This window comes from Pungitius pungitius, chromosome 11, assembly GCF_949316345.1.
Source record: "Pungitius pungitius chromosome 11, fPunPun2.1, whole genome shotgun sequence".
Lineage (NCBI taxonomy): Eukaryota > Metazoa > Chordata > Actinopteri > Perciformes > Gasterosteidae > Pungitius > Pungitius pungitius.
The window spans coordinates 2,807,057-2,833,920 of record NC_084910.1 but is presented as its reverse complement, the minus strand read 5'-3'; the positions used below and the strand labels follow the sequence as shown (position 1 = coordinate 2,833,920).

Genomic DNA, 26,864 nt, shown 5'->3' with positions numbered 1-26,864 from the left:
GAGACAATCGGAAGGGGGAAATGTATAGAATCAACTAAATGGAATGATTTTATTTGTACGGCAATAATTTGCGGTCCGATCTCAGATTATCTCCCCCTGTGGCCCGAGCGCGTGTGTGTGGGAATGTGTGTCCCTGAGGGAACAGCTGTGTTTTTGTTAGGTGTGTGTGTGCGACTACCTTTCCAGTGTAATAGCTGGGTTATAACAAGCTGCATAAAGCATAGCTGGCAATCATAATAAAACCGATATCCACTAATACAACCAAAAAGTATTGTTTCCTCTTACAATTTTGTAAAACCATCATCATTTAGTACAGTTACTAAAGACAAATGATCTTGTATGGGTCTATTTTGCCGTTTCGCTTTCAATTCAACGGAGGGCAAATTGCAACGGGAGGCGATGGCCTCACCTGCTTCGCTGCATGTTACACAATAGTTGGTTCCACTGTTATTACTGCGGCAGAGTGTGCGTTGCTGTGATGTGTGTCCGTAGTGACTGGTGTGTTGAGAGCTTCTGCAGCACATAGGGGGAGAGAGAGGGAGCGCGAGGTGAGGGAGAGTGAGAACTCCTTTATTGCTCAATGCTAAATTAATTGCACCAATTATTCACGGGGAGAGTTGTCTAGTGGCGGCCTTCGGGGGGCGAGGCCCTGACCGCTCTCCCTCATTTTTAATTGGCTGTCCTGTTGAATAATTGATTGGAGCAAATGCGAAATGGATGGGGAAAGGTCCGAGTGTCTTTCATCACGGCGGGCCGGGCCGCTCTGACAGCCGGCCACAAACAAACTCTGCTGCTGTACGCAGTAAACAAACCAGTTGGATTCAGCTCGGGCCACCGCGGCGCGTCGGAGTAGCAGCTGCGACTCCGGGACGCTCCTCTCCGAAAACACAACTGGAACAACAGCAGTAAGGGACGCCGGTGGGACTGGATTGAAGATGGATGTGTATTTGCTGCGGTAAACGGAGCTTATTTCAGATATTTTTAACGTTTCATCTACAGTGTAGAGGGGGTTTCGGGTGACGCATCTATTCAACGCCACAGAGTGCTCATGGGAAATGTTTTCCTTACACACACTAAACTAAAAAGACCCCATGTCCTTTCAGGTATTTCTTTACTTAATCTGATGCTCACTTTACCCAATAAAGATAGAAATAATACCTAGAAACGGCAACGTGAAGACACTTTAGTAAAAAAACAAAAACACAATCTGTATGCGACCAATCGTATTTACCACATTGTAAACTAAATTTAAAAGGGATTCTGTAACAGAATAAAAATCATAAAAAGCAAAACTCTCTAATAAATAAATCTGTCCATCCACTCTCTCTTTTGCGTTAATCACTTTATAAATCACTTCACACACAAATTCTTTCACGCGCACACCGCTACCACAAACCCCCCGGTAATCAAAGGCTATTAACTCCCGGTGCTTTGGCCACAAAACAGATGTAAGATTCATGAGTCCCCGCCCGTGACTGTTGTCTTTGCCACAGGCTAGTAAAGAAACAATTAGTGCAGAGCTGGCCTCACTGTCCGCCACGATCAATAGTCCCCGATGGTCTTCTAAGCCTATTGACCGAGGCCCCCTTCCTCCCCCGGCCCCTCATCTGAGGACAGCAGCTCCATGTCCAACTACGTGGACCTTGGGCGGGGGGGGGATCCACGCAGACGGGCATGTCTCGATGCATATGCAGACGTCCAACTTGAGGGCGAGCAGAAAGCAGAGTAGTGCGAGGCATACATGAAAAGAGCCGGAGGCGCCGACGAGACGCTTCCACTTATTGACGTGTAGGGCGCAGGCAGCACACTGCGAGTGTGCGCACACCTGTGTGGCTGGTGTGCATCTGCCCCGATAACGGCCACCTCTCCGCCCCGCGTGTGAACATCTGGAGCGGTCCAGGTCGCGGCGCGTTAAAGAGGAGGAGGAGGAGGAGATGGATGGCAGGTTAAAGGTTGAGGCGGCGGAAGCGGAGCAGCTGTAAGGTGAACAGGTGTCACTCCCACTGACGGCCTGCTGCCGCCGCGGCCCTCCCCCCCGCCCCTCGACACACCTGCACACCCACGCCGGGTGGCGAGGACAGACCCGTCCCCTCACCCGTTCCCGACCCCTCACGCCCACATTCCTCCTCTTCCTCAGATGGCAGCCGAGCCTCAGCTCAGTCTGGCTGCCGGGCCCACGGAGCGACACGCACACACACGCACACACGTGCTCATTAGCACACGCAAACAGCTGTACATATTCATGAGCGTGCCACCACATGAATGCTCATGATTGCTCATGACACACACACACACACACGCACACGCACACACACACACACACAAAAACATCTTTGCTCTGCTAAACAACGCGTTGTCCTTTATACTGTGATTTTTGTCTTTGCACGGTGCTCTGTGACAATCAAGCGGCGCACACATCTGCAAAACATGTGAATTTAGGAATTATACATGGCGAAATGTATGATTGTTACCTAAGTGAATCATCACAGGATTTATCTTGGAGGCAGTGCGTAGCACCAAAGTGCTACGGTTTTACTTTGTGAAGGACGAGCTGGGATTTGGTGGGACCATCGACCGGATGACGTTGGAGCCCAAACTTGAGCGCTGAAGCTTTCAGAGTACGGTTAAAGGGCTGACAGGATACATTAAAAATACAGCGACATACATGCTTTTGATCTTTAGTGACGCTTTGATTGAATATTTCATTCATGCCGGCATATTCATATTTTATCTAAGGTGTCTTGATCCTATTATATATCACATCTCATTGTTTATTTTGCTACTTTTACCTCATCTTCCCCAGAGGGGATCAATAAAGTGTCCAAATTTTCTGACCATTGGTCGATTGGTTAATCAACAACAAAGAAAAGCAATACAATAACAGGAATAACAAGACCAAGCCATGGGCTCATTTGTTTATAGTAATCAAGAAACAACGTCAGATCTAATTAGACAGTAATATACTAATGTGTCCAAATAAGACATGCAACGTCTTCATGGGGGATCAATATGTTAATTAACCAATCAATCAATATCAAAATCTGTCCGTCCTTCCCTCCGTCCCGCGGTGTCGAATCGTCACCGACCATACAGCCTCCATCGACCCCTCCCCTTCACGCCTGTACTGTAGTGAGGGACGGAGGGACGCGCAGGTGTGTGTATAAAGCCCTCCCCCCCCCCCCTTCCACCACACCTCCCTGCCCTCATCCCTTCTCCACTTCCCTCCCTCCGTTGCCGTGGTGAGGAGGGCAGTAATTACTCTGGTGTCAGCGTTGCCGGGTTCGACTCCTCCCCCGGCTAGGGGCGGCGGGCATCCATAACCCATCGTCCTGCCACGGGGTAAACGCCGGGCCATCCATCACCCACCCACTTGACAAATACCTTCCATAATAGAAGTTTATTTTTATGGGAGGCTGAATCAAGGACTTTCCCATGCATACAAAAACGTGTCAGAATTATTTATGGCTTGTGCTGAGACGCACAATATGTCATATCAAAGTCCCATCCCGCCTCGCCGGCGCTGCGGCGAGCCGCCGGCATTCGGGCTGTCGATATCTCCGCTCGCCATCAATAATGTGGAACACCGCCGCGATAAGCCCCGGGATTCGGAGGTCATACTCGACAGGCATAAACGCGCACACATGAGAGCCATCGGGCGCGCATATAAAAAACCCAAAAAAAACATCACATGCATACACAGACCGGGACATGCAAAAGAAATTGAAATTGTATACATGAGGACATACGTCGTTGGGTTTTTAAATGCATATCAAACCAGGGCAAACGTGTCCGAGTGGCTCACACACACACACACACACACACACGTCTGCAGGGAGGGGAACGTTAAAACAAACAGCTGACATGACAACATAGATTGATACATGTAATGCTCTTGGGCAATGAAAAGAAACATACCTTTGCACCTACACGCACGCATAAAAAAACCCACAGGATGTCCCTCTCTGCATGAATCACATTTTTTTGGGGTGCGACAATTTATTTTTCTTCACCCTCAGTTCCCCCCCCCCCCCCCCACCCCCCCCCCTCCCCTCCAAGGAATAAAACAATTACCCAAACAAAGAGGCCCACGGGGCTGAACTTGACCCTGTGCGCGGGGAAAAGGACAGAGGATCGCCGTCCGTCAGTCAAAGTCAACCGCCAAGGTCAGACGGAAACAAAGCGGTCAGGGGACGGGGGAGCGAAGCCGATCTGCCCGCCGCGTGTGTGTTTGTGAAGTGAGTGTGTAAAGCGTGCGAGGTACAAAATAATCTACCGCGGCGAGGGGAGCAAAGAAAACAGAGGAAAAAAAGAAGGAAAACATAACAACTTAAAGGAAATCCCCTGCACTGCAGCCTGCAAATCTGAGAGCCGTCAGTCAGTTTGAGTGGCAACCCCTTTCTCCCAGAGAAACGGCAATAAATTGGGTTTCCTGATAAGGACCCGCCATTCACCGGCACAACATCTGACCAAAAGGGGGAAAAAAAAGGGAACGGAAAAATGAGCTGCTTTTCCGTAGGCCACTTGAGTGCTGTCAATCAACATGACTGACAGGCTCACGTCACATCGTCAGTCGAGAGAGCAATGAAGGGAAAAAATAGATTAATGTACAGAGAAAGAAGCGCTGAGAGAGAGAGAGAGAGAGAGAGAGAGGCAGCATAAAGCCTAGCTAGGAAAAAATGAATAAATATGATAAATATGATAATTGAAATGATGAGATTTTGGTACTTGGTATTGGATTCCGCCATGTGCCCAAAAGGATTAGTCCTTCATTCACTGTCATGTTCAGGCCTTCGGTCCCGCACACACACACACACACACACACACACAAACCACCGAGGACGGAGCTTACAGCAACTAATACAAAATGCGTACATTTAACACAACAATCTAATTTCTCAAGGTGGTGAGTTGTTGTCAGTGTGTAAAACTCGGAGGCAGCAAGAGGTGATAAACCTAAAAGTACCAGTCCGCAAATCCACCGACAGGAGAAGGAGAAAAAAAAAAGAAAGAAAACGGGGCGTCGGCAGCAGCGGGAGTAACTTTGTCCTGTGAAGACAGAAGATGTATGCTCTGGGGAGATAGTAGCAACAGTAAATGATTACCTTTTTACAAACTGGGCCTTTGTAATAAAATGCGTAGGGGGGGGGGGGGGGGGGGGGAGTATTATCAATTCAGCCGCCAGGTGAAGATAGCATTTCTGAAGCCACGGCGAGGCTGATCCCTATCTGGAGAGGAGCCTGAATCTGTATTCCTCACTGCGAGTCCAGGAGGGAGAGCGGTCCGAGACCTGCATCGTGGTGCGTGTGAGAGAACGTGGCCGCGTGCGTGTTTCACTGAGAGAGACATCCGTTAAGGCCTCTCATGCCTGCAGGCCCCGGCCGAGACAGAACCAAGATCTATTTTCCTACGCCCACAAACTGAAAGACATGTAAACGTGTGTGGTTTGTGCGTGTGTGCAAAACCAACCACACACACACGCAATACATACACATTTAGTCTTGGGGTAAAGAACTATGCGATTGGAGATGTAGTCCTGTGTGAAAATGGCGTGGTGTTTGTGTGTTGTGTGTGTCTGTATCACCTTCTACAAAGTACGTGTTCGTGCGCCGAGACGAGAATGCTCTGCTAGATGTCAGATTCTGGAGGAAGACACTGACAGATGACACACACACACACACACACACACCCTGGAACACTTGTCTGATAGCAGTCAGACAGGAGTGGAAGACGGACAGACGGAGAGAGACGGAGAGAGCGCGGCGGCGGCGCCCGAGTCACATCGCTCGCACACAAGCGCTACAAAGTGATGACGCTCACACACAGGAGCAGCAGCAGCAGCAGAAAGGGGCAGAAAGCAGGCTGACACACTGGGAGAGGAGCCCGGGTTCGGCTCTAAAAGAGATAGCAGTGTAGCCCGCGGCGTTGAAGCCTGCCGTCGAGTTGTGGGATATTTATTTGAAGCGCGGTGACCGATGGGGTGACACTCGTGCCCTTTGCCGACTGGTGACAGAAGTCCGTGAATTCAAGAGTTCACTTGAGTAAATTCGTGCTTGATAAATACAATTAAAGAATGTATTGGAATTAAAATCAATAGTCATAGTGACTTACAACTAGTATGTATAAAGTAGTAGACACGACCACCAGCTGATCGACCAACGCACGCCCACAGCAAGGAGCCAGTAGCTTTGACGGCTACCTTTCAAAATGAAAGCGGCCAGTTCAAACTCTCGTCTCGACAAATACAGAGCGCACAGCACTGGAAACACAAAAGTCCCCCCCCCGCCGTCTCTCTGTCCTCCTTATTCTCCTTTCCCCCACTTTTTTTTCACAGGTGTCAAAAGAGATTTCATGGCCTGTGCGTATGTGTGAGTTTGCCACACCCCTTTTGAGTGCTAATTTACCCTTTTAGGTTTAATCTCGCAGTGAGTGGCTTTCCTCGCACTTTAATTAGGCTATGGGGAGTCGACGCCAACACTAAACACACACTTAAGACTTGGAGACACGCACACAGACTACTGCTCGGCCCCCTGTACACACGCAGATATATGCACACACACACACACACACACACACACATTGAAAAGCTGCAGTCCCAGAGTTGAGGCACACTTTGCTAAGACTGTCCTCATCAGCCCTCTGTGGGCCTCTTTCACACTCTGGCTCCCCTCAACTGCACCAGTCACCAAGACAGGACAAGGAATTAACAAAAGAGTAAGGGAGAGTAAGAAAAGAGGGTGAAAAAAAAGGGGAGATGATCTGCAGTTGTGAGAGGACCTAAAGAAGTGCTGGTGGTTGAAGGCGGTTTTTCCATTTCAGACTTCGTCAAGTTCAAGATTCATTAAGTCACATAAGATTTTGGGAAAGTCGAGTGGCACCCAGACGTAGAGGTTCCCATTTTTTATGTTGAAGGACGTCCACAATTGATTTTTGAGCACAAGCGATCTGGCTCAGGCATGTATTTGTTTTTATGTAAATGAGATGCTTAAAATTCAGTCGCCTTTTCAGCACTATGATTGTGATTTAAGATCTTCAGAGAGTTTTTCACATCTCTTGCTCAGTCACCTTAAGGTGGTCCATAACAGAATTTCTCTTTTGAATCTTTTGATTAACATCATTGTAGTACTAATAAGGTAGACAGACAAGCTTTTACTGTACTGTAGCAGTAGGTGTGTCGGACAGAAGTGTTATTCCATGCCAGCATAAAAAAAAAAAAAAAACAGGCAGACTTGTGCTTTCTGGATTGAAACCACACTAGTTTTCTTTTTTCTCCATCTACAACAACATTTTGAACAACACCGTCTGAACCAGAGCTTAACTTGAACACTCCCCGGTTTTCTTTGTGTTCTCCAAACAGATTTACCCAAACAGAACTGGGCGCTAAAGAGGGAAACACAATAACAGCAGTGGTGATAGTGACTTGTTAGGTCTGAAATAAGAGGGCACTTAATTGGGGTCTAATAGGCAGCCCCTCTGATTACCAACTCTGCACATTGGCTTAAATTAGCCCACTGATGAGCAGCCAGGGGATTCAATTATGCTGGGGGGAAAAAATAAGGGCCCCTAATAGGACACTGTATCAGAAAACATGGGATTGGGCTGGGCTAAAGTGTTGGTAATTGGTTGTTTAGTTGGGAAAGTTGAGCCTTTTGGTAATTAGAGATGCAGAGACTATTGGAGAGCCACCAAACGGACGACACGCAGAGCCGAAAGGAGGAAGACAAGGGTGCTCGGCACAGCGAAGGGGGCAAAGGTCGCGGTGGAGATCTCAGAAGTGCACTTGAGCCGATGAGGGTGTGGATCAGGGAAAACATGTTGGTACTGGGAGCACTGTTGACTCTGTAAAGGTCAAGATGGGGCAGGCCGGGGCTGAGTGAAAATCAGCAGTCTGGCCGTGCCTGTTCTCCTTAATAACTTCTTTTCTCTCTTTTTACTCAACTTCGCCATCAATAGCATCTTTCTCGCTCGCTGTCTCGGACGGGTTAGCTGTTAGCCGTAGCCAAAAAGGGACAGTGTCTGAATTAAGGGAGAAGGAGCCTTGAATTATGGATGAGTCTCTATAGCAGCCGGCGGCGGCCTGTCGGGTTCCATATACACAGTCCCGACCAGGAGGAGCAAGGCGCCCACCCCCCCCCGGTATGTCCACCGCGTGTCACTCACGCCAGGTGTTTGTCCCACGGAAGCCCGTTGCGGCGTTCCCACCAATCACTCTTGGAAACCTATAGCCGACGTCTCCCCCCCCCCCCTTTAATCTTTTGATTAAAAAGAAAGACGAGGAGCATTTGAGGCGCAGTGACACATTAGGCGCGATCCCTTAAGAGTGGTAGTCTTTTTAGATGATGGCCCTATTTCTTCTCTCGGGAATTGGTGCGGTGCATCCAAAGCAAAACTGCCTTTCTAAGAAAAAGGAGTTCCAGTGTTTGAGCTGAAGGCTCAAAAGAAGATGTTTTCTCATTAGCTACAAAAAAAAATGTCATGTCTAAGCGGGGTATTTAGATGATGGCCCTATTTCTTCTCTCGGGAATTGGTGCGGTGCGTCCAAAGCAAAACTGCCTTTCTAAGAAAAAGGAGTTCCAGTGTTTGAGCTGAAGGCTCAAAAGAAGATGTTTCGCACTGTGCCTTACATAGACCATCTGCAGAGTATGAGAACAGTGCAAACATGAGCAAGCGACCAACAACGCTGTACCGTCTCCACGGCAACACAAGTGGGCATAGATCACGAGACGTCGATCTGCTTCAGATTTTCAGAGTGCGGAAGGTTGACCCAGTCCGTTAATGACGCTACGCTTCCAGCCTTTGAAGCCTAAAGGTGACGGGAACGCAGCGAAAACATCCCCCCACACCCAGAAACCTAGCGGCCCTCCGTCTGCGCACTGCTTGGATGCGACCTGTCAGTCAAGGCCCTGAACGGCGGCTAAGGATTGGTGCCAGGAGGCGAGTGGAGTGGAGGACGAAGACCAAACAAAAGGGCCGTTTGTTGTTGCTGATGGGTGATGAATGCTGCCGGTTTGGGGGAGTTTTCACGCTCATCGGAGCAGGTCATTATGCAGGATTTGCTGCTCGCTCGCCCCTAACCGGCAACCGGTTGCTTTACCGAGATGCATGCAACCGACGGTGTGCATTTTTTTCCCCCTAAAACGCTCAGCTACCTCTCGCCCCTTGTTTCAGGTCTCCTGAGACGCGGCGAGCAGCTGCTCCTCTCCTGTAATATCTGAAGCAAGACTGTGTGTGGAGTGTGTGGATGGAAAAAGGCAGAAGGGGGAGACCGATTCACTTCAGTCCTCGCCGTGAGCCACTCAGCCAGATAAAACTGAAAGGTGTTCCTCCATGAGGGAATACTCCAATTAACACCTGAATACAGTGCCCCACAACAAGTTTCTACATGCAGGCTTGCCGAGGTCGCTTCGTGTGGTCGGAAAAAAAAACGAGAGGTGATGGACAGAATAACAAATAGAGGCTCAGAGTCTGTTGTTATGCTGTCCTTTAAGGGCGGGGGAGGGGGGGGGGGGGGTGTTTTAGTGAGGACCAAAGAGACCTTGAGTTTCAGGGCCATAGCTGAGTAATATAAAAGTTGAGCTGACTTTAGGATGGAACTCAAATGGACTAAATCTATGCGTGAGTGACAGCATCGCCACAGTGAGCCAACCGGTTAATCTGACTTCACATCGCACGGAGCAGAAGGACTTTTTTTTCAATAATGCCCATCAAGCGTGCGCAACATAAGGACGGTGACACGAAGACGCGGGTTCATCACGAGCACTGACGACTTGATGTCCTATAGGTGCTTTTAAACTGCGATGCATTGTTTTTTTTTTTTTTCCCACATATTTTTCCGACACAGAAACGTGTCACATATAACACATTGTTATTAGAAACAGATGTTGATTTTATCGTCGGCGTCTCCTTGCTTCTTTCACAACGTCGACACGGTGTCATATGCGCCAGGGACGCCGGGACACATTTGCATGACATACACACCTGTCCTCCGCCATCCGACGCGCCGCTGTAACACAGTACGCGAGTAAAACTCGGGAGAGTAATGTTTCATTACATGACGAACAGAAGGTGAAAGCGAGGGGAGGGGAGCCGGGGAGGCACGCAGATGCATAACTTAAGTAAAAGCCATCCAAACCCATATTTGTTTAATAAGGACAAAATATATGCAAACAAATGAATTTGCCTGTGGTTGTAACTGTGTATTAAGATCATCACTTACAAGGCCAGGTCTCCTCTAGCCCTCCACAGTAGCCATCCATCATGCATTATTAAGGAAAATAGAATCTGCATAAAGCAGCAACAATGCCTTGAAGAAGATTATTTATTTGTTTTATCTTTTGGGGCGCTAAGCAGCACATTCAAGCACTCGCTCGTTGTGAGCTAATTACACAGCATTTGATCGCTATGCCTGGGGGGGGGGTGTGCAATTATAACATTGGTTGAAAATATAATAAGGGAAATATATCCCAATTTAAAACAGAGGAATGATGATGCCCTGACAAAGCTAATGGTAGCTCACCTGTGTGTGTGTGTGTGTGTGTGTGTGTGTCATGGTTTTGGAAACTGAACCCGGACGGGAGGTCCAATTTAACAGCGCCTGACCTTCGCTGGAAGGGAGGCAGCCGAGAAAGAAGGAAATGTGCCAAAGCCGCTCCAGTCAAAGCTTACACGCAGCGTTTTGACTAGGAGGAAAGTTCTAGCAGTTCCGGGTAATTTCGCAAAGTCACAGCGCTCCGAGGTACCTGTGGCACCAGGTCTGCTATCTGTGCCGAGATCACACAGGCGCCGCCACCTCTTCCTGGCGTATCTCTCTGAGGATCGCACGGGGAAGACAATTGTCATTACCATTTTATTAAAATGTGTCCTATCAGCAACATTTTCCCTCACACATCTAACCTCCCTTTTCTCCTTTTTTTTTTCTAACCCCCCCCCTTCTAATTCTAATCATCATTCCCCTCCATCACTTGCTGGGTCTAATTCCCTCTCTTCCTTCGTTTGCAAAGGACCTCTGCTTTCATCCTTGAGAAGGGCTTTAATTTGAAGAGCGACGCTGAATAAAGAAGGGAAGAGAGAGAGCGGCGGTGGAGACGTTGGCGGCGTCAATCAATCCGGGGCGAGGGGCTGCGAGGGCCTGTGACTAGGGTGCGTTTGATCTGTGTCTTTCAAAGGGGGAACAGCGGGAAGGGCCATCACGGATGATTTGCCTCTCGCTGCTGGCCCCGGTGCCACTCTGACAGAGAGCAATCACAAGCAGGTTAATTCAACATCTACCTTCCTAATCTTTTTTTCCCCTGTCTCTTTCTTTTGGTCCCGTTCTGTCTACTTAGATGAAAACACTGCTCTTTCCGCCTCCGCCCCCCCCCCACCTCCATTTTCCCTCTTGTGACGGAGGGGGAGAGATCACGGGTGTACTTTCAATGCCTTTTCAAACCCACTATACTTTTGATTGCTTTGGTCTTAATCAGGTGAAGCGTGGGTGATTGTCTGCAGACGTTCAATGGTGTGTTTACGTATCTCGCTCCCATGAAGTGTAATGCATGCATGAAAGCAGAGTGGAATCAGTAATTTGCCTTTAGAAATCGTCGGGGGGGGGGGGGGGGGGGAGATTCATCTTATTGGCGGCTGCCTGGCCGTTTTCCCGTGATCAGAATATCGGAATACGAGAGCGCCGTGAATGAGATCGTGAAAACAGTGGCGCCTCACTTGATTGAAAGAGGAGGACTTGTTTCCTAGAGATGGATGAAAGAGGACGCCCGTTGCAGACAAGGTCCGACCTTCGCTCAGGACACTGAAACATGAAAAGGCCTCACGCTGTCGAGTACAGTGATTACCACCGTGCGGAGGAATCCCAGTAAGATCGGGACCACCTTTAAGATCGGGGCCTCTCAAACAACCTAAAAGGCCACAAAAAAGGATGAAAAATGAATCTTCTTCACCAAAGGGCGGCCGAGCACGAGGGCAAACAGAGGTGAGGGAAATTCGGTAAAAGGGTAAGCAAAGGCATAAAGGTGTGCTTTGGTTAAAGGTGAGAGGGTATGGAGAATATGAAGGAGGGAGGTGCTTCTAAGAGTGGGTGAAGGTAGAAAGGTTGTGCTCAGAGGTTAGGACATGGAAGTAAAGGAGTTCAAAGATAGAAGTTGGTCATTGGATTTGGGGGAAAGAAATTATACCAAGAATAAACCGGTTCGAGAAATTAAAAACAAATAAAAAAATACACTCTTCAGAGTCAGCACAAAGACGCAACTGGGAATCCATTCAGTTTGAACGGGGAATAAACCACAGTACTCCCAGTAAGGTCCCTGCATGGCCTCTTCCCCATGGTGCTCCTTTCCAACTCCTACTGCTTTTATGGAAGGTCAAAGGGATAACAGGATAAAAGCTGTCCCCTCTGCTCCTCCGAAGGACAAGCACTCGGCCGGATTGGATTTGGTGGCCTTCAAGGACAAAGGAGGAGCGCCGGGACACAAAGGACCCAATAGTGGAGGAACACGATTTCATCGGTCTCTGTGGCCCGAGTGATTGGCAGGGACGACTAGACGGGTAATCTTTGAGTGCTGCCCCTTTGTGTCTGGGTGCCCTCTATCAGCATGGAGAGGCGGGAGGCGATCCATCGACAAAAAACACACTCCGGGGTTTCTGGAGGATCTGACCTCATTGGGACTTTGGAGGATGGTGCAGGGTTGCTGGGGGCAGCCAGGTGGCTCAAATCAGTGGGCAGATTTCAAAGTTTCAGTGTTGTGCCGACGTTACGCATTCGACATGCAGACCATTTGAGAGGCGAGCAAGGAAATGGAGAGTGGTGTGGTTCAAATGTTTGGACTGGTAGATAATGAACAGTTTGAACAGAGCACTCGGTGCCTTGCTCAAGGACACCTCTGCCGAGGCCAGGAGGAGAACTGGTCCCTTTTCCAGAAATTACATATACAGGTGTACCATGTATCATACTTGCAAACTCGAAACACGTACGGTATTATAATAATAATGACCCCAAACGTCCCTCCCCCACCCGTCCTGCCAAAAAAACTCTTTCACACGAGGCAAGTGGAGGACATATTTTGATTTTAAAACGGCAAACTGCGCGTAAAAAGGCAAAAGTTTGCACATGATGTATATTTTAACAGAGCCCTAGGCTCGACAATTGGTTACCTGCATGCAGGTAGGCGAGGTCCGGGTTCTCAATGTCAGGGTGACTGGCCTTCAGGTGGTTGCGGAACTCCATAGGAGAGTTGGTGGCGTGGTTGCACTTGGGGCAATTGTACATCTTCACGCCCTCGTGTTTGCCGGTGTGGAGGATGTGCTTCCGGATGTTCTCGGCACAGTTGGATCTGAGGGAGACAAACCGGAGATAAAGAGGCCTTGTTCCCATTTTTGTAACAGATAAAAAAAAATATGAAAAGTTGAGAGTCATCAGGGAGAACACAAGAGACACTCGGCAACTTCCACGAGGACAGGTTTGCCGTGGCAACATATATATTTTTTTGCGCCTCCTTGAAACGGGCCCTGAACCGGCACATACGCGAGGCCGTTGTGGCAGACAGCGAAACACATTTCTCACACACACGATATTCACATCATTCTAAATTCTTGGACATTCCGCCATGTGCTGTGATTTTACTTTTGTCCCCTTCCGTTGTTCAGGTTCAGTGGGTAATGGTGAGGGGTGTCGACTGCTGTGAGGCTGCACAGGGATCTATAGAGGCCTACTACGTGCACTCGGGGTATCTGTCATGCGTTAAGTAGCTTTTGCATGAAAGGTTTTGTATAGAAATAGTGGTGTATGTTACGTGTGGTCTTTAGGCTGGTCAGATAGGGCAGGCCAAGCAGTGAGCTACTGCAGGGTGTACGATGTAATGATGTCAGCTTAAAGGCACACACAACCCTCTGCTGATTAATGATGCTGCCTGACCTGCTCCCAGGGTCTATCTAAACCTGCTCACGAACTCACACACACACACACACACACACACACACAGACACAAAAACGTATTGCTGACGCAATGAATGGTGAAGACAAACACACATACGTACATAATACTGTAGTCTGCGACAAAATAATACAATCTCTGATGCTGATGACACAGGTGCAAATGTACAAACATGAATCCCCGCCCCCCTCTTCTCATTCTTACACCACGGGCACAAAAGGGCAAACACAAAATGCATCATGCAAGCAAGCATGTGCAGTGCGGAACACAGTTTCATACACACACAGCGTTGTGTGCTGATGGATGGGGCACTCGTGCTCAGTTTGGACCTGACATTCTCGGACAGTATAATACGCAATTACTCTCCCTTATCACCTTGGCCAGGACAATAAAGCTTCACGGTGCCATAGCTCACGCCAGCCAAGGAGAGAATTTGTTTTCACTTTTGCAGAGACACCTCTCTCCATCACAGGCCCGCAGACCGGCCCGTCTCCACCGGGACAAAAAAGAAAAGGAAAAAAAAAAAGAACTGAGTGGGCCCTCGCTGGGTTCTGTTCATGCTATATGAAATGCATAAGCACTAGCCACTGGTGATCAATGAGGGCCCTTCACTGCACTGAACACTACAGCAGGTTGGGGAGCCGCGTTCTCAACGAAGCTGCAGTAATCCAACGGCAATAGAACGGCAAATAATTCTGAATGCATCGAGTTCAATGCAGGTTAGCGGAGCAATGACTGCAATAGGGAATCAACAGGCAAAAGCAAGTCGATGCCCACAAGTGACACGTGGTAGAAAAACAGCAGGCTTGATATCTAGACTGCATATGAGGGACTTTTATTACCATAAGGCCTTTAAGGGTTAACAACAACATGAAGTGTAAAGAGTGCGAAGAGCCTGGTTCATTTTAAGTATCTAAATGAGTTGGATTCATGTTGACTGAGCGTGCACAGATATGTACATAACTGTTAATATTTACACACATTTCCAATCTGCAGACTGTGATTGCATCAGCAGCAGAACTAAACCGGTTCGCAGACAAATCACGGCCACATCTGTTTGTCTGCCGACTGGAAAAACAGGCGCACGGGAGAACTCAAACTGTCACATGCTCATCAATTACTGCGAAGCGCGCTTCTGCAAAAAAGGGAGTTTTTGCACTAAAAAGTGAACTGATTTCTTATTCGAAAGTGGGAGCATAAATAGATAAAAAATTTCAAGCGGAGCTAAAAGGTTCTAGAGAGAGCGCGGGTGGATTCCTAGGGGGGGGGCCGTGCTATCTCTCAGATATGGTAATGGCATAATTGTCATATTAAAACAACACAACGTGCATTTAGGAGTCAGCAGGTGTCACAGTTAGTCAAAGCCCACACCAGCCCTCCCACTATACACTGTATTAATTAGTCCAACACTGTTTCAACTTCCTCCCCCCGTGCACGCACTCACCGCGGGAATCCGCCACACTGACGCTCAGCGGATGCATCACCCCTTCTCTGCCTCTTTCGGTCGCTCTCTCTCTCTCTCTCTCTCTCTCTTATTTTCGCCATTTCCATATTCCTCCTCCCAACGAGAGTACGGTAATGGGAGCGGTGTAATTGAGAGGCGCTTTGTTGGAGGAGATTTAAATGCGTCCCTTTGTGGGATTAGATGGTGGTGGGTAGGATCATTGGTGCTATTTGGATCTTATTCTGCCGAGGAGGCCCAGTTATCATCATTAATGTCTCCCTTCCTCCCCAATCACTTTACAAAGGGGGCAAACCTCCCTGGCACTGACGGCGAGCGTGTCATCCTCAAAGCCGGCGTCACCTCCGATTGAAAAAGTATTCTAACAGGTAGATGGGAACGCATTCAATAAACAATAATAGCCCCAGACGCATGGCAACGTGGCAGGAGTCAAAGGCTACTCACCAATTAGACCGCTTAAGATGCCACTGTGGCTTTAATGAGAGAAAAAGGAAACTCCTCCTCATTGTTAACAACATAAGTGATTCCATAAACACTAAAGTAAAGAAGTTTTACGGCTTACATAAATAGCTGGAGAATATCAATATAATATAATATCATTAATTGACAGCCCCGGACTCCCGGCGCAATGTCATTCGAATATTTTTACCACTATTACTATAATTATCTCCCTCTATTATCTGTCTCTGTCTGAATAAGACATGAGTGGCATTTGATGGATCATTCACATCATTCGCTCATTTACATGCATCTGAGGAGCAGCAACGACGGAGCGCCGATTGTATGCGAGTGGGAACCGTGGAGTGGCATCCGCAGCGTGTAACGTGTATGTTTTATTACTGGAACGACATACTTTGAAAAAAAAACAAGATACCAGCGTTGTCTGTGAGAAACAACAGTCAACCACACGCCGGCTGCGTCTGTTTCCAAGACCGCTTTGTGAGCTTACACCCGAAAAAAAGGGTGAAGCGTCGTCGGGTTGCTGCGGAGGCGAGGGCCCCCCGCATTCAATTCCTCATCCTCACATTAGTAAGGCAGTGGGGCGATTCCCCAACCTCTTCCTCCTCCCACCTTGCCCCCCCCGCCCCGCCCTGCCTGCCCTCTGGACCTCTTAGAGCCCCTGGGGCCACCAAAATGTTAATTGGGCTTCTAATTTACTGTTTCATTTGCTGCGATATGTAGCGATCATTAAGTATCAGTGAGGGAACAATGGGGTGGGGAACGCTTGACTCGTAACTGTGATATTGGGGCTAGTACGCTATAGAGGTTTGATATGGGACCAAAATGGGCCCCCAGGGTAAAAAATAAATTGGCCTTAGGAAGCATTACTTAAATAATTAGCTAATTTTTTTTCTCTACACGTGGAGCCTTTGACCCAGTTCTGGAAACAACAAATGTAAAATGGGTTCTTCTTTATCTTGCTCCTTTTCTCGGGTCTGGGAGTACTGAATGGCACAACATTTCTGTCATAGCACCAACGGATTTCTCGGAAAATAGAGAAGAAAAAAAATTGAGAGTTTTGAGTAACAATCTTAAAAGAGTAAGAAGCAAGAGCAATGCTAGCGGCTCTGCACGGATGTACTCGGGCACCTTAGACATGCTCAGAATGACTACTGCTACCATGCTGCTGTTTGGGTACATTGTCTACTTCAATCAGGGTCTTAGTTTAGCAAGTTAGCATTTTCAACTATAAGCGTGTCATTAGATGTACAAGGACCACGAACATCTATGGGATTCATCCAATAATAATACAAATTATTATTGAAGAAAAGTGGTGGCCTGGCCTGTCCAGATGTGGATGAGAGTACACATATGAAAAGAGAAGATGCAGTTTCCCTCAGCTACTAGATGATATTGTAATTATTTAGGCCCAGAAATCTTCAAAGCAACTTCTATGCGTCTTAAATCGAACAAAACACATGCACCTCCTTCATTGATGGTGACAGGATACTTTGTGATACATTTAGGTACAAGTTGAGATTATCCTTTGATAATTGCTAAATAATAGCCTGACTACAATTATCACGTCGCAGCATTTCACAAAGTTGGGCGTACAAAAGACTGGAGAAATGAGCCGGGTGCTTCACTGCGAGCAAAGCAGGTGTAGCAGGCTGCCGAAATGACTTTGTCGCAGAGGGGAAAAAACAAATGAACAGTACATCTAAAACCAATGATGGGTTTGAGATCATTCCCTTTCACACTCTTCTGCCACAACCTGCCGAGGAAGCGCATCACGAGAGAAAGAGGGGAAGACAGAGAGATAGAGAGAGACGGTCCGGGGGAGATCGAGTGAGAGAGCGCGAGATAGAGAGAGATGGAGATGTGCAACGCCAGCCAAAACTTTTTCAATTTCACCGACAATTTCCTGTGTAATTACTGATCTGGTATGATGGTGTTTTAATGACAGGGACCTGCCAGTGACAGTGATATTGTGTGTGTGTGTGTATGTGTGTCTGCGGGTGAGAGAGAGAGAGCGTGTGGGGGTGTGTGTGTGTGTGTGTGTGTTGGGGGGATCTGGCTGGGCCTGTTGATGATGGCAGAGTGATGAGATGGAGCCGTGTTGTGGAGATTAGACCTGTCTGCCCTCCACCTCTCCTACGCGCACACACACACACACGCACGCACACACACACACAGAAACACACAAAGCCTGTCACCCTTCCAAACTACCTTAGAATGCCACCTGCTATCTAACCATCACACTCACTCACTTACATACACCACACACACCCTCCTACTCCCACCCACCTATCAACCCCCTTATCATTAGTGCCACGGTTGGCGGCCATCGCGGTGGGGCGGGGGGTCAATGAGCCGGTACCTGTAGTCGCACCAGGGGCAGCGGTACGGCTTCTCCCCGGTGTGGACACGCTTGTGCCGCGATAGGTGGGACTGCGTGGTGGAGGCGAAGTTGCAGATTTTACACTTGAAGGGTCTCTCTCCTGAGGGCAGAGACAGAGAGCGCTGATGAGACCACGATGGCACAAATGTTTACAGAAACACACGTATTTCACATGAATGGGGAACGTCTGACGTGGTTCAGCGTCCGTGGCGTACCACTCCTGGCTTTGTAAATTATTTAGGACTTCCTCGGTTGTTCGTGATGTTGAATTAATTTGCAGAGCAATTATTGAGAAAAACTAAATTAGCATTAACTTCCATATTTTTCCAACACAAACGCGTTTAATAGGTATGGATCTATTATAAAACTATGAAAAAAGCTATTTTTTTCTGAAATAAATTGAAATATGCTTAGTCGGAATGCCGCAGACACACATAAAATATTATATTATTATAAAAGACGAAGCACTGAGAGGTACTTCTGTACATCTGCTGAAGTGTAATCTCTGAAACCTTTTGATCCGTCTGCTTAGTTCAAGCCCGGTTAGGCCGCCACTTGGCCACTTGTGTGCAAACACAGAGTTCAACTAACAGTTAAAAGAGTAGGAGATGAAAGCAGATGAACCCCATTTAAAGAGTCAAATCAAATGTCAGATGAATTGTAAACGGGGAAAGAAATTTAAAAAATGACATTCACAGTTGAGGTGCGAGGTACAGCACAGTTTAGGTGTGTGCAGCGTCTAATGTCTAGTTTAAGTGACAGTAGTTTGGGTGCCAGCTGAAGTTTTAAAGTATTTGTTTAAAGTAACCCAAAGTCAATTGAAATGTAAAAATCCTCAGAAAGATGATTTGTCAGGCAGCAGAATGTATAAAACGCATGAATACATCTGCATGAAATATAATGAGTGCAATTTTCATGGAAGATTTTTATCATTGAATGATGGATTACTACATTTGACACGTAGCCATTAATCTCACAGAAAAAGAGACTTGTTTCCAAATTATAAGGGCATGCTGACAGGGTTAAGATATCAATTTAATTTAAAAGTGCTGGGACAAAGAGTTGTACCTTTTAATTCTTTCGTATTTCAAATGGCTGACCAGGGTGGTGAGGGTTGTATTTAACTCAACAACTTCTGGAATGTCACTATTTAAAACCTGCAACCCAACCTCGGGAGCTGCTAACCCCCTGTTGTTGGGCATGGAAGGGGAGATGTTGAAAAGATACCAAACAGCGCATAAAAAAAAACTCTTAAAAAGAGAATCTTTTGGAGCAGTGGCGTTTAAAATGCTGTCAATGAAAACTGACACGCGTCCACATGGGGAGAGAGAGGGACGAGGATTGGTATTTTTTTGGGGGGGGGGGGGGTCCATGGGCACCTGCAAGATTAAGACGGTTGAGAATAGCGTTTGTTTCACTATCCCAATTTCCAAAAACAGCAGTCGTTATTGACAGCCTATCTGAAAAATGCAATTTCCCTAAGCAGACAGAATGACACGGTGAAATGATAACTGAAATTAAAAATCTCAGAATCACTCAGCCACAGTGGTACACATGCCTATCACTGACAGGAGCATGTCGCACTGATGTGCCTCTGTGTGTGTGTGTGTGTGTGTGTGTGTGTGTGTGTGTGTGTTTGTGTGAAAAAGACAGCAAACAGTCGCTAAAACTACGTGAAAGAAAATTGTCTGTGGCTGTTGGGATCTTCAGGTGTCAATCACCGTCCCGAGATTAGGAAAGCCGGCAGCCGCTTAAATGAGTTGTGGACACGAGTGTGTCGTTCTCACCGGTGTGTTGGCGCCGGTGTTTGGTGAGGGCGTGTCTGGTGCCTCCGGCGAAACCACACAGGTCGCACAGATAAGACTTCTCTCCTGCAGGGATAGATCGAGAGAAGGGAACAAGGATGGGTGGAAGGAAACAAAACCGATTAGGGGGGATTTTTACATTTCAATTCAAACACTCATTAAAATCTAGAACTCATTCAAGAGACCAACAATTATTTCAAATGAATCTTAAGCAGTAAGAACATGTTTTGAATGAGTGATCCTGAGTGAAAGATTTGATTTTGTCTAAAAAACATTTCACTTATCCTTCTTTTTTTTTTAAAATTTTTCTATAAGATATCAGCGAATAAAACTGGTGGCTTGTTCACATCCTGCCTGATGATCTCGCCCCCTCGTGTAGCGTTTCCCCAGCGGTCTTTGATTGAGAGACGCTGAAACGCGCTCAAACGTGTCAAACATCACTTTGGCGACAATGTTGTGAGAAATGAGAGAAACGACAGCTGCAGAAACACAAATCCGACCCGAGGCGTGAGAGACAAAAAAACTACCGTTTAATAGGACCTTTGAGACGACGCCATCCAATCACGCTTTCCTGCCACCAAACGGTGTATTTCTAATGCTGAAAGTGTAACTTTTAATATTTAGGGAGGATTATCCACTAAAAGACAAAATATTATGTATATATGTATTAACCTACTCTTGATGTGTATTTCAATTAACTGTTGTGACACACTGCAACAGTATGGCATCAATAAAAAAAAATAAAAAATCATTTCACGAGAGCATGTGAAGCAAAGAAATTCATGACATTTGTCGTATTTCAGTTGTTTTCCCTCCATCTGCCTCAAATAAATATGGCTCGGTGTAACTAATCTGTCCCTACTGCTCTTTAATTTCAGCGTCGCATCAACATTAATCAAAAGACAATACAATTAAACAGTGAAATTACATGCTCAGATATTGGGGGGGGAGGTAGAAAAGTGAAAGGTTATTGAAGCAGATTTGTGAAATCCTACAGCGCAAAAAAAGTGTGGAAGACAGAAGGAGCGGCGCTCGGAGCTCCTGCCGAGGGGCCGCTGAGCAACGCGGAGAAAGACAAAGGCGGCGATGAAGGCTGCGTTAATGGATCGGGAGAAGTGGGGGGGGGGAAAAAAAGGAGAAACCGAGAGAAAGAAAAGAAGAAGAAAAAAAAAGGCGAGACAGACGGAGCGGAGGAGCAGCGGGTGTAGTTGGCTAACAGATGAGCCGAGCAGAAGTCACAGATCACTAGTGTATATCCATCAGAGCTCTCACAGCTAACTAATTCCTCCAATCAGATGGATCCGTGTAAATATGTCAAATGGGGGGACGGGAAATTGCCAGTGTGGTTTATTGACTGTGATAAAATCTGAAAAGCACCGCTGAACATAATTACATACTTGTCAGAGCCATAAAAATTAGCTTTATTATCAATGGGATGGTTTTGTACAACTTCATTTGAGGAGGCGATGCCTTCCAGATGGGGCGCGTGGAGGGCTTTCTGCACTCCTCCTCTCTCCCCTGCATATGGCCCCCGTCATTAACAGCATGACGCTCTCGCTCTGCGTGAGAAGGCGTCTCCAAACTTTTGACTGGCACCGCACACACACACACACACACACACACACACACACAAACAACGTTGTCAGAACCGCGCTAGCCGAGATCGCCGCCACTTCAACATTCATCCCGGACGCTGATGTTGAACTCGTTTGTGTGACTCGCGCGGCTGGGGGGCCTCGGCGGCGCCGTGCGCAGAGAGCGGCTTTTGCCGAGTCCAGAAAAAGACAAAGCAGCCTCCGGTTCCCTTTGTCACACCCATTCAGAGGCACTCAGCTGTGAGGAGGGGTTTTAAGCGGGGCCACTTACAAGAAAGAGAGAAAAAAACCGTTAGCCGTTTAAAAGGAACACGGTTTCATATGAAAAAATATATATATATAATAATAATAAGCCTCCTCAGTCGGGACAATCCCGGTGATTGATGAGTGACAAGCAGAAACGCCGTCAGGAAGGAGAAGGCACAGAAGCGGTCCAGTCCTGATTCGAAGCAGAAGCAGACACTAAGGATCTGGTTAAACCTTTTTACTTCCTATCCGAAAAACAGCATCCCTCCTCCACTCCCCTGCATCCCCCATCCCTCCCCCACCCCACGCCCCCCCACCCCCTCCCATCTCTCATTACGCCCCAAAGCTACAAGACCCCACCACAGAAAAATCCATAGCCATCGATCCCTGCTACCGGCCGCGGTCGCCACAATTATTCTCGAGGAGGAAACGTTGGCGATAAATTACGTGTGTGCTTTTCATCTGCTGCGAGACCCTCTGAGGACCTGGTGAGGGCGGGAGAAGTGTGACGTGCTGCTGTCACCACCCCCTCGCAAGCACCGACACAACGTGGCAATGTCTGTTGACCTTTTCATCTGTAAATAATATGAATTACAACACAACCGCAAACCCTAACCCTCCTTAACGGAACGAAGGAACTAAATATCCTCTGAACTTAAGCATCAAACCTTCAAGCAAACCAATCCAGCCGCAGGTGACACTCACCTGTTTCAGAAGCTTATAGCCCCCACCCCAGGTATAGCGTCTTTGACAAATACACCCTTCAAAATAAACATTTCCTGCTAATGTGTCTGCACGGACAGTCCTTAAACTTTTGGGCTTTGGGAATTATGGCTCATCGGTTCTTCTCTTCTGATCCCGTGATACAGCTCAACCCCCCCCAAACCTGACTGGATATAACTGAGCCTTATTGCGAGACAATAAAAGAATTTTGAAGTTAAAATATACAACCTCTCTTTGCATGTCTGCATGTGTACATGTATTATATATATGAATATATGTTTGTGTGTGTGTTTAAAATAACCCCAGAGGTGTCTGCATGCAGCTATAATTGCCTCCCTCATTAGTTATGTTTTAGCAGGAGCGGATAGGAGGGCAATTAATTCTACCGCTTAATTTTTGACACGGAATCCACAGCTGTATTGATGTGCTCGCCATTTTGGGTCTCATTTTTCTGGGAAATTAATTGACAAAGTGCGAAGATTTATCAGCATATCGCCAGATTAAGCGACAAACTGAAGCAATGAGGAAATCAATTGTGGCCCTGTCGTAGTGTTTCACCCCCCCCCCCCCCCATAACAACCCCCCTCTCCACCACACTCCCCACGACGCACCAGAGCCTGGGAAAAGCAGGGCGGGTCAGAGTCAGTGCACTTATTTATTTATGTGAGTCGCTCATTCATCAGCCGTTACAAATGACCCTGGTGGCTGATGACCCACCCCCACACACACACACACACACACACACACACACACACACACTTCCCTCAGACAGGACTGGTGCGTGAGAATGGGCGTGATTAACATAAAAGAGTCGCAAATCAGAGCGGAACAATGAAACCCGGTGGGGGCAGCAGAGGGGGGGGAGCAGAGGTGTTAACGCTACCCACCGGACGGCGGAACATGGGATGTTACTCCTTGGTCCTGGTCGGTTGCTTGGCGACCACCTGATCCTTATTGGATCGCAGGGTTCGCCGCGACTGAACTGACCATTCGCTAAGTCGTGACCCCTCTTGGTTACTGTTGCTATGCACGTCAAGCTTTCCACCGTCACATTGCACACGGCACGGCGAGGGTAAAAAGATGTGGCGCTTCCTTTTTACCCGCAGTTTTTGAGCGATGGGTGTTACATGTCACTTAAAAAAAAACAAACCCAGATCTGGATGTCAGCAAAAATGACACAATGCTCTGAGCACAGCACTGAGTATGTTTTAAAATGTTGTCATTGCTTGATGAAATAGGCCATGTCCTGCTCACTTTGTACTGCTTCAAGCTGACTTGTTCGGAAACACGAGCCCTGTAAAAGGATGTTAAAAGAAAAAAAGAAATCAATCCGATGCCGATTATCTCAGGCCCTCCAGTGCAGCCAGCGGATATCCGGGCCAGGACTTCCGCTTTCATGCGCCGGTCCGTCGTTCACGCTCCGATCAGCGGGTTGGGACGCGGGAGTGGAGTTGAAGTTCTAAGACGACGTGACTGGCTGGTTTTAAGAAGAGCCCGTTTGAGACCTCACTACAAACCAAAATGCTTCTTCCACCGCGTCCTTGTCCCCGCACATGCATGCCGAACCTTACGCAGGATTACACAGCGAAGGCCTCTTTCCGAGTTGGATCTATATTTCCACACTATCTAAGAGCTCAGGTGGTGCTCAATCTGCCTGATGGTATGCCAGCATGACACCCTACCTAAGCGTGCCCAGTGGAGAAAAGCCCATCGCTCCAAAACCTGCCACCGTGGTGAGGTTTTTGATAGGCAGAGACTAGTCTCTCTCCAGTGAGTGACTTTGAATATTACAGTTTCATATAAAGAGCTGGATGTGTGCATCATTGCACTCAGCTCCTGTAGACCCCCCCCCACACACACACACACACACAATGTAACTCACCAGGAAAGATTTAGCTCAACTTTAAAGTCTCCTACTTGTTTTATTAGTATTGCATCCTAGTGCCGCAAAGGAGCACATTTATAACCTTTAAACGGATCACACACATGCAGATAATATTTCAGTGTGTCAGGTTGCCTGCTGGAATGTGATTGCAATGATTGTATAGCTGCAGCTAACCGTCCGACCCGGCAGCAATTACCACCGGCAAAGGAGTGTTGGGGGTCACAGCCGAGCAAATTGTATTTGCTTTTTTGGGTGTTGCTAATCAAGTCAGGTCGCGTCGCTCACCAGAATGAGGTTGTTTCAGGTTCAATCTCCTATTTTCCTACGTTCTTACTGGGTCACCCTTGATCTTTCCAGCTTTCCCATCTCATCATGTTCCTGCTTCCATCTCAATCACTTCACTCGCTCTCTTCAAGTCTATGTTTCCTCCTGCCAAACTCTCTCACTCACTCACACACACACACACACACACACACACACACCCACTGCACCACCAGCCCACCACCCTACGCCTCTTCTGGTGACAGCTAGGTGACAGTGTGACGCCAGCCGCCTGATGGGGAATGATGAGGGCTGGAAACAAATGAAAATAAAACGCCTAATTATGTCAGAGGCGCCTTGACGTTACATCACTGTTAAAACACATTTAGAATAACATCCAGCAAGTCTACACACTCTCACTCTCTCGCGCACACACACACACACACACACACACACACCCACCCCCACGCACAGCAGGCACCCGTGACGGATGGAGGGCTCTCCTGCAAGCGCTCAGTCAGGCTGTCAGGCCACTGGCGGCTGCTGCTCCTGTCATTGACTTAAAAGGGCATCAAGGAGTCGTGTGTGGGACATTACGGAGGCCGAGGGGAAGCTGCTGCGATGCTGCGGCACAAAGACACCTTCAGAGAGCCAGACTCCGACTCCGGGGGCGATTATTCAAGACAGCATCCTCCCACCGCACCATCTGTCTATCCAGAGCTTTTAGCCGGTAAAAAAAACAAACTAAAGCACCACTTTATGCAACCTCCATAGAAGAATCACTTAAATGTGAACGTAGATTAAAAAGCTAATTTAAAAAAAAATGTTGTCATTCATTTTTTTTTGCGCCATAGAGGAACAAACAGCTCGAGCGCGTCGCTGTGGGAAAACACACTCTTGAGGATCAGATGGATTTGATGAACACACACACTCGCTGACCAGCTGGGTGTGGGGAAGACTTGCTTGGCGACCAGATGGATTTTGGGGAAATACACATGACGACCAGTTGGATTAGGGGAACACACACTACCTTAATTCCCTCATCGAGCAACCCTTCCAAGTCTGGAGGATTGCAAGAAAAAAAAACACAAACAAACATGAGAGCCAAACATCTCATTCCTTCTCTCTTTGGAAAACAAGCGTCTCTATTCAGAGATATTTGGCTGATAGAACGTGGTATGAAATGTGACGGTCCTATTGAGATCACAAGGTAAGGGTTTAACCGCCCAACAAGTGTGTCTGCAAGATGGCCAAGAACTAGTTCTCCACTTTCGCAGGATGTTGAAAATCGGTACAGATGGACAAGTCGTGGCTATCACCGGCCAAAAACGTGTGTATGTTTTTTTTTTCTTCTCTCCAAACAAAGCTGTGAAGATTCATAATTAATGTGAGATTTTCACAGCTAACACACACACTTCATTTTTGTCTATAGAAGAATGAAAAAGTACATTTTGTCTGATCCAAGTATAGTGTGTCTTGATGAATAACCCTTTGTCCCAAACTCACAAAAACACCATTTGCCTGTAAAAAAAAGCAAACCCCATGAATTGTGCCGTTAAGAGTGTTCCTGGAGGAGCACGGCAGTAACGGCTCATGGTGGAGGGTTACCGGCTCTCGTCGCCTCACCTGTGTGCGTCCTGTAGTGGTCCTTCATGGCCGACAGGTTGAGGAAGGCGTAGTGGCAAGAAGGCCAGGCGCACTTATATGGTTTCTCCCCACTGTGCAGTTTCATGTGGTTGTTCAGGGCCCATTTTTCACTGAAGGAGCGATCGCACAACTCGCATTCAAACTTCCTGCAGGGGAAGCGAGGCAGAAGGGAATGAGGAGGAGGAGGAGGAGGAGGAGGAGGAGGAGGAGAAGAAAAAAAAACAAAGAGTTATTTACTGATCCCAAAGCTGACATAAAATGCTAGACAATCTACCCTGTGAGAGAGGAAATGGGGGATGCTGGGTACTCACGGCAATAGAACACAGGGCCGTGTGACTGTGTGCTGTACATCTACGCCCACACACACACACACACACACACACACACACACACACACACAATGCAGTTGGCTGCTGGTGTGTCATGTCTGTATAAGCAGGCATTGATTTTTCTGTCCTGGCCTGCCACCTCCACCATTT

General features: G+C 47.5%; 1 protein-coding gene across 1 annotated transcript in view; it reads right to left on the bottom strand.

Annotated features, from left to right (window-relative positions):
- Positions 1–26,527, bottom strand: part of LOC119197511 (zinc finger protein 407) — a 44,808-nt gene extending 18,281 nt beyond the window's left edge. Inside the window, exons 1-4 of the mRNA XM_062565615.1 lie at positions 26,365–26,527; positions 20,011–20,094; positions 18,203–18,323; positions 13,141–13,319 (exon numbers count right to left, since the gene is read on the bottom strand). Coding sequence (XP_062421599.1) covers positions 13,141–13,319; positions 18,203–18,323; positions 20,011–20,094; positions 26,365–26,470 — 490 coding nt within the window. The 5' untranslated portion in view covers positions 26,471–26,527. The remainder of the gene's footprint in view (positions 1–13,140; positions 13,320–18,202; positions 18,324–20,010; positions 20,095–26,364) is intronic.
- Positions 26,528–26,864: the final 337 nt, after the last annotated feature.